Source organism: Mandrillus leucophaeus, unplaced genomic scaffold, assembly GCF_000951045.1.
Source record: "Mandrillus leucophaeus isolate KB7577 unplaced genomic scaffold, Mleu.le_1.0 Scaffold203, whole genome shotgun sequence".
NCBI classification, from domain to species: domain Eukaryota; kingdom Metazoa; phylum Chordata; class Mammalia; order Primates; family Cercopithecidae; genus Mandrillus; species Mandrillus leucophaeus.
Window position 1 is genome coordinate 1484618 of NW_012102066.1, and position 16243 is coordinate 1500860.

Sequence of the window (16243 nt, forward strand, 5' to 3'; positions counted from 1 at the left end):
AGGTGAACTAAGCCTGGTGCTTTACCCCTAGATGTTGTTTTTGTTTGTTTTCTTGTTCATTCATTTGTTCATTCAGCCAATTGTTATATGCCATGCACTGTGCTAAACAAGTTTGAGTTTAGCCTGGAGCAAGAATAATTCAAATCATCCCTTCTACAATCTTTATTGACTACAGTAAATGTGTCGAATGAGGTTTTTGGGTTTTTGGGGTTTTTTGTTGTTATTTGTTTGTTTATTTGTTTGTTTGAGACAGTCTCACTCTGTCATCTAGGCTGGAGTGCAGCGGTGCAATCTTGGCTCACTGCAACCTCTGCCTCCAGGATTCATGCGATTCTCCTGCCTCAGCCTTCCAGGGAGCTGGGGCTACAGGTGTGCACCACTACACCCGGCTAATTTTTTGTATTTTTGGTAGAGGCAGGGTTTCATCATGTTACTTAGGCTGGTGGTCTTGAACTCCTGAACTCAGGCAATCCACCCGCCTCAGCCTCCCGAAGTACTGGGATTATGGTTGTGAGCCACTGCACCCGGCCACATGAGTTTTTATTCATGCTATCAGCAGAACAACTCATTAACTTGCTATGATGAAATCAGCCTTAATTTGAAGGTAGAATTATTAAAAGATTCTGCCATAGCCTTTCCTTATACAGTTATTCCTAAGACTAGGAATAAGTGGTCTTTACCCCTTACCAAATCCAGGTATTCATAGCTTTTACCTAAGTCTGTATCTCATTCTATCCAAATATACATAGTAATTTAATATGTAAAAGAATTGAGTAAATCTGCCTTAGTCCTTTCCACATCTCGTATTCGGTGATATGAAATATGAAGACATTTCACTGGTGCACTAATGCTGAGCTTCACAATTTTTTCTTTTTACCCTTGTTATCAGTCACCACCTGTTATGGCCCCAAATAGTATATTATTCCATTGCAATTCCCTTGAATGTTTAAAGTTATTGAAATATAGTACTAGCCCTTGAGTAGCTGGCAATCTAGAGATCAAACAGAATTATGCAATACTAGTAATGTGTATGTTTATGTAATGTACATATGTTTACAGTGGTGCAAGACTTTAATTGCTTCTCCACAATAAATACTTTCTAGAGGAGTAACATTTTATGGCATGCAAAAGATGAAGAGAACACTATTTTTTATGGAAAGGTAAAGGAAGACCTCTCTAAGGTAGTATTTATGCAGAGACTTAAGGGAAGTAAGGAAGTGTTTTGATTATCTGTCGCTGCATTACAATCCATCCCCCTACCAGTTAATGGCTTAAAATAGGGCAGTTTTTTTTTCATGACGTTTTTTTCATGAAGAACCAAATAGTAAGTAGTTGAGGTATTGTGGGCATACAGTTTCTGCCACAGTCACTCAGCTCTGCTGTTGTCGTGAAGGCATCCGTAGACAGTACATAAATGGATGGATGTGACTGAGTCCCGGTGAAACTTTATTTACGAATCAGGTGGCAGATTATATTTGACCTAAGGGTTTTTCTTAGTCCATTCCTACCGCTAAAACAAAATACTTCAGACTGAGTAACTTACAAGGAATAGGAATTTATTTCTCATAGTTCTAGAGGCTGAAAGTACAAGATCAAGGTGTCTGTAGGTTTAGGGTCTGATGATGGCCTAGTCTCTGCTTCTAAGATGGTACTTTGTTATTGTGTACTCAAGAGAGGACAAGTGCTGTGTCCTCACATGACAGAAAGGATGGAAGCAGAGAAAAGGCCCTAGGGTGCTGCTCCCTTCAACCTTTTATAAGAGGGACTAATCCTTTCATGAGGGCAGAGCCTGCATGACTTAATCACTTCCCAAAAGTCCCCACCTTTTAATACCATCACCCTGAAGTGATGTTCCAACGTATGAATTTTGGAGGCACACATACATTTAAACCCATAGCAGGGCTGTTGTTTGTTGACCCTTAATTTAAAGCAACAAAATCATTACTTAGCCTACATATCTGCAACGTAGGTAGCTTTTGGTTGGCCACACCTGTGTTCTAATCCATGTCAGTTTGGGAGGTTTGAAGGCTGAGGACTGAAATCTCTGAAAGCTCACCCATTCACAGACCTGTCTCCTCGACCAGGCATATAGCTGGGGCTCCTTCTGTCTCTGTGTGGTATTTCATTTGGTTTCACCAGTCAGGCAGCTTCAGGCTAGCTAAACTCTTTATATGTTGTCTCAGGGCTCCCAGAGTGTGTTACCAGGTTACCAGAGAGAGAGAGAGAGAGGAGGTGGAAGCTATATTGCCTTTTTTAGCCTCTGCTCAAAAGTCACTCTGTCACTTGTCACTGCTGTTGCATTTTGACTAGGCCAGGGGTGGGCATACATGACCCCCAGGCCAAATCTGTCCAGCTGACTGTTTTTACAAATAAAAATTGTGTTGGAACAAAGCCATACCTATGTGTTTAAAGGTTGGTGCAAAAGTAATTGTGGTTTTGGACTGAATTTTAAATCATAACTAGGCTCAAACACATCTTTATTAATCAAAATAAGAACCATTACAGTCAACACATTTTTGCCGATGAGAAATAAGTTTGTTTATTCCTGTAACATAAAAAATCTGTGCTTTGGGATTTGGTGAACTCTTGGAAAGCATTTTCTGCATCCTGCTGGTTGTTGAAGCGTTTTCCCTGCAAAAAGTTGTTGAGATGCTTGAAGAAGTGGTAGTCGGTTGGCAAGAGGTCAGGTAAACATGGTGGATGAGGCATAACTTCGTAGCCCAATTCGTTGAACTTTTGAAGCGTTTGTTGTGCGATGTGTGGTTGGGCTTTGTCGTGGAAAAGAATCGGGCCCTTTCTGTTGACGAGTGCCTGCTGCATGCTTTGCAGTTTTTGGTGCATCTCATCGATTTCCTGAGCATACTTCTCAGATGTAATGATTTCGCCAGGATTCAGAAAGCTGTAGTGCATCAGACCAGCAGCAGACCACCAAACAGTGACCATGACCTTTTTTTTGGAGCGAGTTTGGCTTTGGAAAGTACTTTAGAGCTTCTTCGTGGTTCAGCCACTAAGCTGGTCATTGCCGGTTCTCTAATGAAATCCACTTTTTGTTGCACGTGACAAGTCGATTGAGAAATGTTTCGTTGTTGCTGTGTAGGGTAAGAGAAGATGACACTTGAAAATGATGATTTTATTTTGTTTTGTTTTGTTTTGTTTGAGATGGAGTCTCGCTGTGTTGCCCAGGCTGGAGTGCAGTGGCACAATCTCAGCTCACTGCAACCTCCACCTCCCTGGTTCAAGCAATTCTCCTGCCTCAGCCTCCTGAGTAGCTGGGTCTACAGGCACATGTCACCATGCCCGGCTAATTTTTTGTATTTTAGTAGAGACAGGATTTCACCATGTCGCCCAGGCTGGTTTCGAACTGAGCTCAGGCAGTCCGCCTGCTTCCGCCTTCCAAAGTGCTAGGATTACAGGCATGAGCCACCGCACCTGGCTGAAAATGATGATTTTTTAAAATTTCCACTCAGCTCATGAGGCACCCACTTACCGAGTTTTTCTGCCTTTCCAGTTTGCTTCAAATGCCAAACGTCCGTAGAATGGTGGACATTGAGTTCTTCAGCACCTTTTCATGTAGTTCTAAGAGGATCAGCTTTGATGATTGCTCTCAATTGATCATTGTCAACTTCCGATGGCCGGCCACTATGCTCCTTATCTCCAAGGCTGTCATCTCCTTTGCAAAACTTCTTGAACCACCACTGCACTGTGCATTAGTTAGCAGTTCCTGGGCCAAATACATTGTCGATGTTGTGGGTTGTCTCCACTGCTTTACTACCCATTTTGAACTTGAATAAGAAAATTGCTTGGGGCTGGATGGGGTGGCTCACACCTGTAATCCCAGCACTTTGGAAGGCCAAGGTGGGCAGATCACTTGAGGTCAGGAGTTTGAGACCAGCCTGGCCAACATGGTAAAACTCCATCTCTGCTAAAAATACAAAATTAGCTGGGCATGGTGATGCAGGCCTGTAGTCCCAGCTACTCGGGAGGCTGAGGCACGAGAATCACTTGAACCTGGGAGGCGGAGGTTGCAGTGAGCTGAGATTGCGCCACTGCACTCCAGCCTGAGTGACAGAGTTAGACTCCATCTCAAAAAAAAAAAAAAAAGAAAGAAAAGAAAGAAAGAAAACTGCTCTAATTGCTTTTTAACATTTTTACAGTCTAAAATAAACCTAAAATACACAGCAAGTAATGAGTCATTAGCAGAAAAACATAAAGCAAGAAATGCCTGTTAAAATGATGGGCCAGGCTCAGTGGCTCATGCCTGTAATCCCAGCACTTTGGGAGGATGAGGCAGGCAGATCACGAGGTCAGGAATTTGAGACCAGCCTGGCCAACATAGTGAAACCCCATCTCTACTAAAAATACAAAAATTAGCCAGGTATGGTGGCAGGCGCCTGTCGTCCCAGCTACTTGGGAGGCTGAGGCAGGAGAATTGCTTGAACCTGCAAGGTGGAGGTTGCAGTGAGCTGAGATTGCGCCACTGTACTCCAGCCTGGGTGACAGAGCAAGACTCCATCTCGGAAAAAGAAAAAAAAAAAAGATGTATAACATAACCACATTTATTTAAACATGTATTCCAATATCAGATTGCAAATTCCAACAATGCAAAAACCACAATTGCTTTTGCACTCACCTAATACAGTGTGGAATAGAGTAGTTGTGGCAAAGACTGTATGGCCTCCAGAGCCTGAAATACTTATCTGTCTATTTATAGAAAAAGTTTCCCAGATCCTGGTATAGGCATTCTCAGCAGCCCACCTAGGTTCAAGGAGAGTGAGCTCCACTTCCTAATGTGGAAGTGTCAAGGTCTGGAAGAGTGTGTGAAAGTAGAAATATTATTGGAGCTATATCTGCCACAAGGAATGAGTCATGTGGATACCGAGGGGAAGAGAGTTGCTGGGAAAGGGAAGAGCAGATTTTGATGGGAGCACGTGGGGTGTGTTTGTAGAATAGTAACATGCCATTGTTGCTAGAGCAGAGTGGGTGAGTTAGAGAGTACAAGATGAGGGCAGAGAGGTTGCTGGGGGCTGAGTCATGGAGGGCTTCCTTGTAGGGCATTATAAGGACTTGAGCTTTTAGTGAGATGAGAGTCCATTGGAGAATTTTGGGAAGAGTGACAAGATCTAACATTTTCTAAGGATTGCTTTGGTTCTTTTTTTTTTTTTTTTTTTTTTTTTGAGACGGAGTCTCACTCTGTCGCCCAGGCTGGAGTGCAGTGGCCAAATCGCAGCTCACTGCAAGCTCCGCCTCCCGGGTTCACGCCATTCTTCTGCCTCAGCCTCCCGAGTAGCTGGGACTACAGGCACCCGCCACCTCGCCCGGCTAGTTTTTTTGTATTTTTTAGTAGATACGGGGTTTCACCGTGTTAGCCAGGATGGTCTCGGTCTCCTGACCTCGTGATCCACCCGTCTCAGCCTCCCAAAGTGCTGGGATTACAGGCTTGAGCCACCGCACCCGGCCATGCTTTGGCTCTTATAAGGGAAGTAGATTATGGGAAACAAGGGCAGAAGCAGGGAGATTGGTAAGCAGGCTGTTACATCCAGACAAGAGAAGAGGGTGGCTTAGATTAGAGTGGTAAGAGTAAAGATCAAAACAATTACTTTCTGACTCAGGAGGCTGAGGCGGGAGGATTGCTTTTACCCAGGAGTTTGAGGCTGCAGTAAATTGTGATTATATCACTGCACTTCATCCTGAGTGATAGAGCAAGACCCCATCTCTAAAAAAGAAAAACAAAAAAGAAGCAACAGCAATTAGTTTCTGCATATATTTTTGAAGATAGAATTGATAGTATTTGCTGATGGATTGGATAATGGGGTAAGTGAGAAAGAGGAAGAAGTCAAAGATGACTCCAAGGTTTTTATCCTGGGCAAATTAGATGGATGGAATTACAGAAAAGACTGATATAAGGAGAAACAGATTTGGAGGAAGAAATCAGAACTTCAGTTTGGAACGCAGTGAGTTTGAATTGCCTATTACACATCTTGATGGGATTGTCAAGTAGTTATTTAAGAGTCAGGTTCACGAGTTTGTAGATTTGGGAGTTGACGAAGTATATTTAAAATCATGGAAGAAGTTGCTCCGGAAATGAACTTGGATAGAAAAGAAACACAAAATGTGGTGGCACAATCATGACATGAGCTTCAATGCCAAGAGTTTTTAGGGTGAAAGGAAGGACCACGATCTGAAATGGCTGTGAGGAGCAGTTTGGACACCCACCCACCTTCATGCTTAATGACAATTGTGTTGCATTAATCCTATCCCACCATCAAGATTTTGTTTTTAAGCAGTGGGAACCTGGAAATCTTAACACCGAAAGAATTCTACTCTACAAAATAAAAGAAAGTGGAATGTTCATAGGGGAAGGAGGGACACTGGCCCTCTCAACTTCTTCCTCTAGCCTCTCACTCCCTTCCAAGGCCCTGAGACATTCCTGCTGCCTCCTTGGAACCCCTTTGAAAACCACTCCCCTTAGTGTTCCAAGATGCATGTGCTAAGAGACACATCTAATTCTGTCCCTCTCCTAAAAACCCTTCAGAGGTTTCCCATTGTCCTCCCCACAGTTTTAACATGGCCTACCAAGGCCCTTCATGGGCTAGCCCCTAATTATTTCTCTTACTTTCTCTCACGTCCTCCCACCTTGCATTCTGTGCCCCACCCACACTGACCTGTTTCAGTTCCTCAAACTCTTCTGGGCTTTTGCACGTGTCCTCTCTGACTAGAATCTTCTTTATCCACTAAGACCTATACTTGTCCTGAGGTTTCAGTTGGGCTTCATTTTTTCCTGGTAGCTCCTCCTTTTCTAATGTATGTCTTCCTACTATTACATATTTTTCCCCTAGCAACCCTTATTTACCCTACCATAGCCTTTCCCTTACTTTATAGTTTATGATTTTTAAAACTCATCTGTTATCCTTACTGGACTGGAAATACCATAGGAGCATGGGCCATGACTGTCCTTCCCACCGTTGTATCACAGGGCCCCTCTCATAAAACGCACTTAATAAATGCTTTTTGATGGTTTGAATGAAGGAATAAAGGAACTGTGTTTTTCTTGGTAATGTGGAGATGTGGGAGATAGTCTAACTTTTGTACCATATCAGTTATTAAATGTAGAAAAAACTAGAAAGTAGTAATATATGGTTAAATTATTTCTATGTGAAAAGCATATTGCAATACAAAAATAGAAATATCTAAATATGAATAATGATTATTAGGGTGGTTGAATTACAAGTTCTGTTTTCCTTAGTATATTTCAATTTTTCTGTAATTTCATTTCTTTTATTTAAAATGTTTTGAAGGGCCGGGCGCGGTGGCTCAAGCCTGTAATCCCAGCACTTTGGGAGGCCGAGATGGGCGGATCACGAGGTCAGGAGATCGAGACCATCCTGGCTAACACGGTGAAACCCCGTCTCTACTAAGAAATACAAAAAATAGCCGGGCGAGGTGGCAGCGCCTGTAGTCCCAGCTACTCGGGAGGCTGAGGCCGGAGAATGGCGTGAACCCGGGAGGCGGAGCTTGCAGTGAGCTGAGATCCGGCCACTGCACTCCAGCCTGGGCGACAGAGTGAGACTCCGTCTCAAAAAAAAAAAAAAAAATTTAAAGAATCAATTCTAATTTTCTGTGCATTTTAAGTATCTTAAATATAGCATCTTTAGCTCCTCTGGGTACTTTTGTTCTCAAGTTTGACTCAATCCTGGGTAGTTCCCAAGAACTAGAGCATAATGTCTACTAGAAGTAATCTGAAATGCCTTGTTTCTGTGCTTCTGCTTTAGTGGATCAAAAAGCTTTCAATTTCCAAAGTGTCTTTTTCTTGCATAAAATACCATACTATTCAAAATAGCAAAGATGATACTGTTGTTTTTATTATTCTTTAACTTTTTTCCACTTCCTAAATGAGCCTTTTCCTATTTCCCTGCTCCCCTGAAACATTTTCATCATTAATACAAAAATAGTACTTAAGTAAGTACTTAAGTACTATTTTTGTAAAGTGCTTTTTAATATTTGTGAAGTGCTTTTGCTCTGTCTTCAAGTCATTGATATAGCAGCTATTGTAAATAAAGGAACTGAGGCTCATAGAAGTTATATGGCTTGCTAAAGGCCACAAGCTTGGTTAGAGGTTTACTCTGGGACTAAATCAGTGATAGTCTTGTTCTTAGTAAAGCCCTCTGCATGTAACATCACACAATAAAAGGTTTTCCCTTGTATATATTCCTTTTAAGAATAATTTTATATGTATATATATGAGGAACTTATAATGTATTTCTAGTTTAAGGCTATTGCCAGTGTTAAATCTGGATAAAACCTGTCCTTTTGAATCTTGTTATGTTAAAAAACAACATTTGTTTCTGGCTTGAAGTTATTTGTGTACTGCATTCTGATCCTTTTTTTTTCTTTCTTTCACAGTTGTGCATGCCTAAAGGGCTATCTTTCAGGACACAAACTGACAATAAAGACCCCCAGTTTCACTCATTTATAATTACCAGGGAAGATGGTTCTCGCACCTATGGTTTTGTTCTCACTTTTTATGAAGAAGTTACAAGTAAGCAAATCTGCACAGCCATGCAGACACTCTACCAGATGCACAACGCTGAGCATTATAGCAGTGTGTATGCTTCATCTTCCTGCAGCATGGACTCATTGGCAAGTAGTCTTGATGAAGGAGATACAACTTCCCTTTTGAAACTCCAGCGGTACAACTCCTATGATATTAGCAGAGACACCCTGTATGTTTCAAAAAGTATATGCTTGATCACACCATTACCATTCATGCAGGCCTGCAAGAAATTCCTTATCCAGCTTTACAAGGCCGTTACCTCACAGCAGCCACCACCCTTGCCACTTGAAAGCTATATCCACAATATTCTTTATGAAGTACCCCTTCCACCTCCAGGGAGGTCACTGAAATTTTATGGTGTTTATGAACCTGTCATCTGCCAGAGGCCTGGGCCCAGTGAACTCCCCCTCTCTGATTATCCCCTTCGGGAGGCATTTGAGCTCCTGGGATTAGAGAACCTGGTGCAGGTGTTTACCTGTGTTCTTTTAGAGATGCAAATCCTTCTCTACTCACAAGGTAGGTTTTCCTTGGATTTTACATTTTCCAAAAACAAGTACTTATGCTCCCAACTACTGTGTTTCCATGGGGTGTATTATTAGAACCAAATAAATAATGATCACAGTCTTTTCTGTTTTGTATAAAGGGAGCAGGTATGGTGGGGCCAAAGGCTGAGATGTGACTGTGCTGTTTCTCTTTGAGGCGGCAGTCAGTGACTGCAGAGAGAAGTAGGAAGGAATACATGCGTTAACTTCGCTGATTTGGGCATATTTAGTTCTTAATGGAAATAGCTCTTTTTTCCTGATAATATATAATCGTCATTAAGAAAACATTTTTTCTTCTTCATAATGAGAGTGAGAGAATTCTGTTACTACTAGAAACGTGTAGACTTCCCATTCTTTGTAGATTGGTAAAGGTTCACATCAAAATTCAGCAAACATTGAAAAAGGATAAATGAAATCGTTGACTCTGCAGCTTCCTGAGGCAATCAACTTTGGATCTTTGCCTGGGGGAGCATTCCATCTGAGTGAGAGAAAAGGTGAGCAGGCATGAGACAGATGACTTTCCCAGGTCTAACAATTCTGCCAGAGTTGTGTGTGTGTGGTTTTTTTTGTTTTTTTGTTTTTGTTTTTTACTCTCAGAAGGAAGTTATCTTTGTGGTATCTTTCATTCAGAGTTCTTCCAACACATATTAAGAAACTTACAAACTATGGATTTTATTTTACCAGTACATTTGTGATGACTAATGTTGAGCCTAGACTAGGATACTAGTTCTCATCTGAATATGAATATGTAGAGAAAATAGAGATGCTATGTCATAATGGATAGTGAATTGAAGGAAATTATAAAATAGTACCTGTGCACTGATAGATTCTTCAAAAAAATGTTGCACAAATGTTTGGATTCTTTTTTTTTTTTTTTAGACAAGTTCTCACTCTGTCACCCAGGCTGGAGTGCAGTAGTGCAATTATGGGTCACTGCAACCTCAACCTCCTGTGCTCAAGCTGTCTTCCCACCTCACCCTCCTGAGTAGCTGGTACTATAGAAATGTGCCACCACATCAGCTAATTTTTTATTTTTTGTAGAGATGGACTCTCACTGTGTTGCCCCGGCTGGTCTCAAAATCCTGGGCTCAAATGATCCTCCCGCCTTGGCCTCCCAAAGTGCTGGAATTATAGGCATGAAGCATTGCACCCGGCTGGGGTTAGCATTTTGCTAACTTGTATTTAAGCTGGCAGAATTGTAGTGCAGTCGTGACTGGTGCCGTGAAGTTTATTTTACCACTTTCCTTTTTTTATTTTTCTATTTTAAATTATAAGTGGGGCTGAGCCAAGTAGACTATATTTGTACTTCCCCATCTTGTGTGTATGTTGACACTATTTGTGTGTTGACAGCCCTTCACAAGGTTGTATTTTCTTCAGTTTATCCAACATAATGTTCTTTGATAATGTGTTCCATGTCTCAATTTTTGTTGTCAGGAAGTTATTCTCTAATGACCAATCTAAATTTCTTCCTTTCTTCTTTCGCCCACTTTCTTTTTTTATATATACTTAACATATGTTTTAATGAAACACTTTCTCATCATCTTTAAATAAAAAAAAAATTTCCATTTTTTAATCTGAAGCTCCTCGGGCATTAGGACTTAATTGCTTTCTGCTCCACAGATTTCAGATGCCACTGCACTAATTCCCCAGTGCTCTTGAGGCAGAGCTTAGACATGTCCTCCTCAGTTGGAAGTCCTTGTGGCAACTTTAGGGGCTTGATTCTTACTGTTTAACCACTTTCAGTTTTGCACTCACTTAAGAAATATGCTTGTGAACTTAAGGGGTATGTGTGTTTTCTAATCTGAGCATCTTTATTATATATTTTTCCCAATATATGGACACCTTTTTGTACTTTTTATTCTGGTAACAACAAGCAGTTTCTGAAGATTCTATGGATCTCCATCATATTTTTCATGATCTGCAAGTGAAGGCTGAAACACTTGATATGGAAATCTTGACCTGGTAAATTTGTGATGAATCCAATCTATGTAAATGAGAGACTTCACACCTTTTGTCCCAGTCTGTAGTTCATTTTGCCTCTTGAGCTACTGAGAGCAAAATCCCTGCCATAAGTGTAGTGACTGTTCTCTTTAGAGGCAGCATCTGCTAAATATTCAGCACGAAGAAGCTGAGGACTTCCCAGCAGCAGAAGCTGAGGACTCACTCCTTCCATCATTACTTACAGATCACCTTTTTGTATCTGAAAAATTTTACTTTAAGTAATTCTCTCTTCCTTTCTTCCTTTTTTTCCCCTTGAATAGGGTAGGGATTAGAGAATAACTAGAAGGGGCAGAGGCTTGGAGCTTAATACCTTCTGATGTTTTAGCCCATTAGAAAAAAAGAACTTCCTTTTTTTTTTTTTTTTTTTTTAAAAACAGAGTCTCGCCCTGTCACCCAGGCTGGAGTGCAGTGGCACGATCTTGGCTCACTGCAACCTACACCTCCCAGGTTCAAACAATTCTCCTGCCTCAGCCTCCCAAGTAGCTGGGACTACAGGTGTGTACCACCACACCCAGCTAATTTTTGTGTTTTTAACAGAGACAGGGTTTTCACCATTTTGGTCAGGCTGGTCTTGAACTCCTGACCTCATGATCCACTCACCTCAGTCTCCCAAAGTGCTGGGATTACAGGTGTGAGCCACTGTGCCAGGCCGAAAAAAAAACTTTATATTCTAGACTTAGAAGAAATCTTAAAGGCCATTTTCTTAAATCTTAAAGTTCAATTTATTTATGTTCTGCCTAGAGAAGCCATTTGGGTTAGAAAGAATATTGGGGGTGGGTGGGTTCTTTGGTTTTGCCTTTAATTTTTAGAGATGGGGTCTCACTGTGTTGCCCAGAATGGAGTACAGCGTATTCACAGGCACAGTCATAGCGCACTGCAGCCCCAAACTCCTCCGCTCACAGCATCCTCCCACCTCAGCCTCCCGAGTAGTTGAGACTACAGGTACATACCACCATGCCTGGTTTAGAGTATTGGTTTTTGAAGTCATAACAATCCTGGGTTCAAATATCTACTCTGTCATTCATTAACTATACCCGTGAGTGAGTTAGGTAATCCTCCCGTGTGACAGTTGCCTCATCTCTATAGGGATAATAGTTTGGGTTTTTTTTTTCTCCTTTCTCACTGGTTTATTATGACAATTAAATAAGAAAACCTGTATAAAATACTTAGGGTATAATTGACACTGACTAAATTATAGCTGATGCTATTATAATAATTACTAGTTTTATTAGTCCCATATAATCTTCCATAAATTATACTTATCTCTGAGTTGTGAAGGTTCAACATATTACTACATTTAACATAAAACCTTTTTAAATGATATAGTCAAGAGTTTATTCCAAAGAACCTAACATATGTTCTTTTATATTGTGTACCATGCTTTTTTTAGAAGGCAAAAAACAAACCAAAAAAAACCCAAAACCTTCCATTATCACACTTCCTCTTTTATTTTTTATTTTTATTTTATTTTTTATTGAGATAGAGTCTCACTCTGTTGCCCAGGCTGGAGTGCAGTGGCGTTATCTCGGCTCATTGCAACTTCTACCTCCTGAGTTCAAGCGATTCTCGTGCCTCAGCCTCCCAAGTACCTGGGAGTACAGGCACGCACCACCATGCCTGGCTAATTTTGTATTTTTAGTAGAGATGAGGTTTTGCCATGTTGGCTAGGCTGGTCTCGAACTCCTGACCCTAGGTAATCTGCCTGCCTCAGTCTCCCAAAGTTCTGGGATTATAGGCATAAGCCACCGCACCCGGCCCACACTTCCTCTTTTAAATAGCACTTTATGTCTCACCGTTTGTGATCTGTCCTGAGCTCTCCTATTTCTGCTCTTTTTTTGTTTGTTTGTTTTGAGACAGGGTCTCACTCTGGTGCCCAGGCTGGAATGCAGCAACATGATCGTAGCTCACTGCAACCTCAAACGTTGCTCAAGCAACGTTCACCCCTCAGCCTCCTGAGTAGCTGGGACTGCAGGCATGCATTACCACACCTGACTAATTTTTTTTATTTTTAGTAGAGATGAAGTCTCACTACACTGCCCAGGCTTGTTTGAAACTCCTGGGCTCAGGTGATCCTTCTGCCTCAGCTTCCCAAAGTTCAGGGTTTACAAGTGTGAGCCACTGCTTAGCTTGTCCCGTTTGGTTTATCGAGTCTATTCAGGGGTTTTAGTTCATTAATATCTACTAATTTATTTCAGTTTCAAATGAAGAAGAATAAGCATTTATGGATATGGTTTTATACTCTGAGTATATTTTTGTAATCTGTATGCTGCGAACAACAGAGTGAATCCCTAGATTATAGAACTGGGTTTTTAAAAAATTTAAAGTGTCATACCCCAAAAAATTCCCGTACAGTAAATTTATAACCATTCACTAAAATCATTCTATGCTAGGAATTGTGCTACAAAAAGGCATTGTATATTTTGGATCTTTTCCCTACATTTAATCCTCTCAACAGTGAGTTAGTACTGTTCTGCATTTTTTGTTGAGGAAGAGATTGAGGCTTGGGGAAACTAAGTAATCTGCCTAAGATGATACAGCTAGTAAGTAGTATGGTACTACTAAGAATTGGGTTTCATCAGTCTTTTTTCAGATGCTTAACCACTGTGTTAACTGTATTGGGCACTACACTTAACCTCTTCTTATCCATCTCAATATTTATTTTTAAATGATTAACTCATTCTGTGGGTCTATTGTAAAGGTGTCATGTGAAATAATTGTAGAGTATAAAATGAAAGCTCTGTGTAAATCTAGATTTTAATAGACAATGTCTCTTTTATTAGAGAGAAATATTTCATTTAAATGAATGAAATAAGAGTGCTTATGTTGATTTGTACTTGGGTGCCCTCCTTTACTCTTCTTAACTGTGTTAAGGAAGTTCTAATAACATGTGATACTTCATTTCTTACTCACTGATAAAGCTATGCCATAAATTTGAAAACATTGCATGTGCTGAAGAATTACCATGAAAACCCAAAGTGAATCAAAGTACATGGATTTCAGTAATGAAAATGTCCTTCTAGACTGATTTGAAATTCCGATCCACAGCCCCATTTAAACCAATTCAATCTGTTATTTAGGAAGTGTGTGTATCACTGTCACTTTGCAGTGATAACTAGCTAGAAATTCTAAGTAGAGAAAATGTACCCAGGATGTGAAGGCTCTTTTCTAGGACCCCAGATCAGAAATGGGCACTTTGTTCTGCAATTGGGAAATACCTGGAGCAGCTCAGTATGAAAATCAGAGTATGATACTTTTTTCAAAGAACTAGTGGAAGAATAAAAGGGGAATTTAAACACCAATGTCTAGCTTTTGATACCGGTACAAAAGTCTAAGGAACATTTTTGGGCCTTGCTTACCTCCTTTGGTTCTTCATAGTTGAAATAAACCACTACCCACCGCCCACACCACACTGCATGCCTGTGTGCCTTTGCAGTGCTCCTCTGCCATCCTTCTGTTCTTTCATCCCTCTGAGTCGTATGTGAATTAACCTTGTCAGAAAGTGGAAGCTACTTGAAGTTTTCTTGAAAAAGTTGGGAGCTTTCTCATCACAAATTGCTGGGCATGCTCAAGCGAACATCATCATTCTCCTTGGAACTGCCATCCATAAACCAAGCAGTACTTTGTTAGTCAACTGAGAGGTGTTTATAGTGTATTGTCCAAGTGACAATTAAATGCAGAAGCTTCTCTTACAGTTCCAAAGTCAGTCCTAGGGAAAAAGAGGCTCCCTATATGTGAGAATCTCTTCCTTGCATTCCTCTGGTAACAAGATCCAGTATAAACCATTTCTTTTTCATTAGGGAACTCTTTTGGGCAGTGCCCTCTCCCATTTGAGTGTTTTTCCAAAATCCCCCTAGATACCATGGATATTTCAGGTTTCAGCATTATTTTATGTCCTTCAGCCATAGGGGCACTTTAAATCAATATCCAATAGCATACTTAGTAATTGCCCCTCAAATGGAAATTCTGTAGTCCAGCACCCTGATAGTTGTCACTGGGAGGCACTCACAGGCTTTTGACATAGCCCTAGCCCACACTCCACATACAGAGAATTTGTACCAGTGCTCCAGCTTCTCTGTTCTACACTGTGTGAGCTCAGGCAATCTAATTCATTCCCATTTAGCATGTCCAATTAATATTGCTTGAAGGGTAGATTGACACTGTGTCCTCTGTTTTACTGTACTAGGTAGGAGAAATGGGGTGAAACAGTCAAACGTAAGATCCACTCCCATGAAACATTTAGGTAAAGTCTGTTTAAATGTTCCAATTTCATTCAGACTTCCTCCTTAATCCTGTCAACTTTAACACTTTAATATATTATCATTCTAATTGTAGTCTGCACTAAGGCTGCAAGCCACTGTATTGAGGCAGTGGCTCGTGCCTGTAATCCCAACACTTTGGGAGTTTGAGGCGGGAGGATCACTTGAGCCCAGGAGTTTGAGACCAGTCTGGGCAACATGGCAAAACCCCATCTCTACTAAAATACAAAAATTAGGCAGGCATAGTGGTGTGCACCTGTAGTAGGGTAGTCTCAGCTACTACAGGGGCTGAGGTGGGAGGATCGCTTGAGCCTGGGTGGTGGAGGTTGCAGTAACCTGAGATTGTGCTACTGCACTCCAGCCTGGGTGACAGAGTAAGACCCTATCTTTTTTTTTTTAAAAAAAAGACTTCACCAAAAGATTTTGGTGTAACAGCATATAAGGCTCTCAAATGAGTCCCCAGAAACTTCTCCAACCCTTGATTATTTGACCCACTCCTGTGCATTAGGTTTTGGTAGTTCAGCAAGGTATCCTGGCCCTTTTGTCAGTCTTTATTTTGATTAATTTGCCTTACTGTATCCCCAAGCAATTCCAGATCATGTTTCTAACTGTAATCTTTGCCTTCTTACATTTAAAATTTCTCTATGCTGGGGCAAATAGAGCAGATTTGTTTTGGCCCTTTAATGTTGGGAAACCATCTGAGGGTCCTTATAGTCCATGCAACCTTTGTTAATGCTATATTAAGACTTTCGTAGGCCGGGCGCGGTGGCCCAAGCCTGTAATCCCAGCACTTTCGGAGGCCGAGACGGGTGGATCACGAGGTCAGGAGATCGAGACCATCCTGGCTAACACGGTGAAACCCCGTCTCTACTAAAAAATACAAAAAAACTAGC

At 41.1% G+C, this 16243-nt stretch overlaps 1 protein-coding gene and 1 pseudogene across 2 annotated transcripts in view; one reads left to right on the forward strand and one right to left on the reverse strand.

Moving 5' to 3' along the window:
* The window catches only part of DENND5B (DENN/MADD domain containing 5B), a 115810-nt gene that overhangs the window by 12859 nt on the left and 86708 nt on the right, over positions 1–16243 (forward strand). The window contains exon 4 of the mRNA XM_011979552.1: positions 8401–9067. Coding sequence (XP_011834942.1) covers positions 8401–9067 — 667 coding nt within the window. The remainder of the gene's footprint in view (positions 1–8400; positions 9068–16243) is intronic.
* On the reverse strand, positions 10027–11421 carry LOC105539339 (annotated as a pseudogene). The gene has a single exon (XR_001006034.1). The product of XR_001006034.1 is annotated as a 39S ribosomal protein L30, mitochondrial pseudogene (transcript).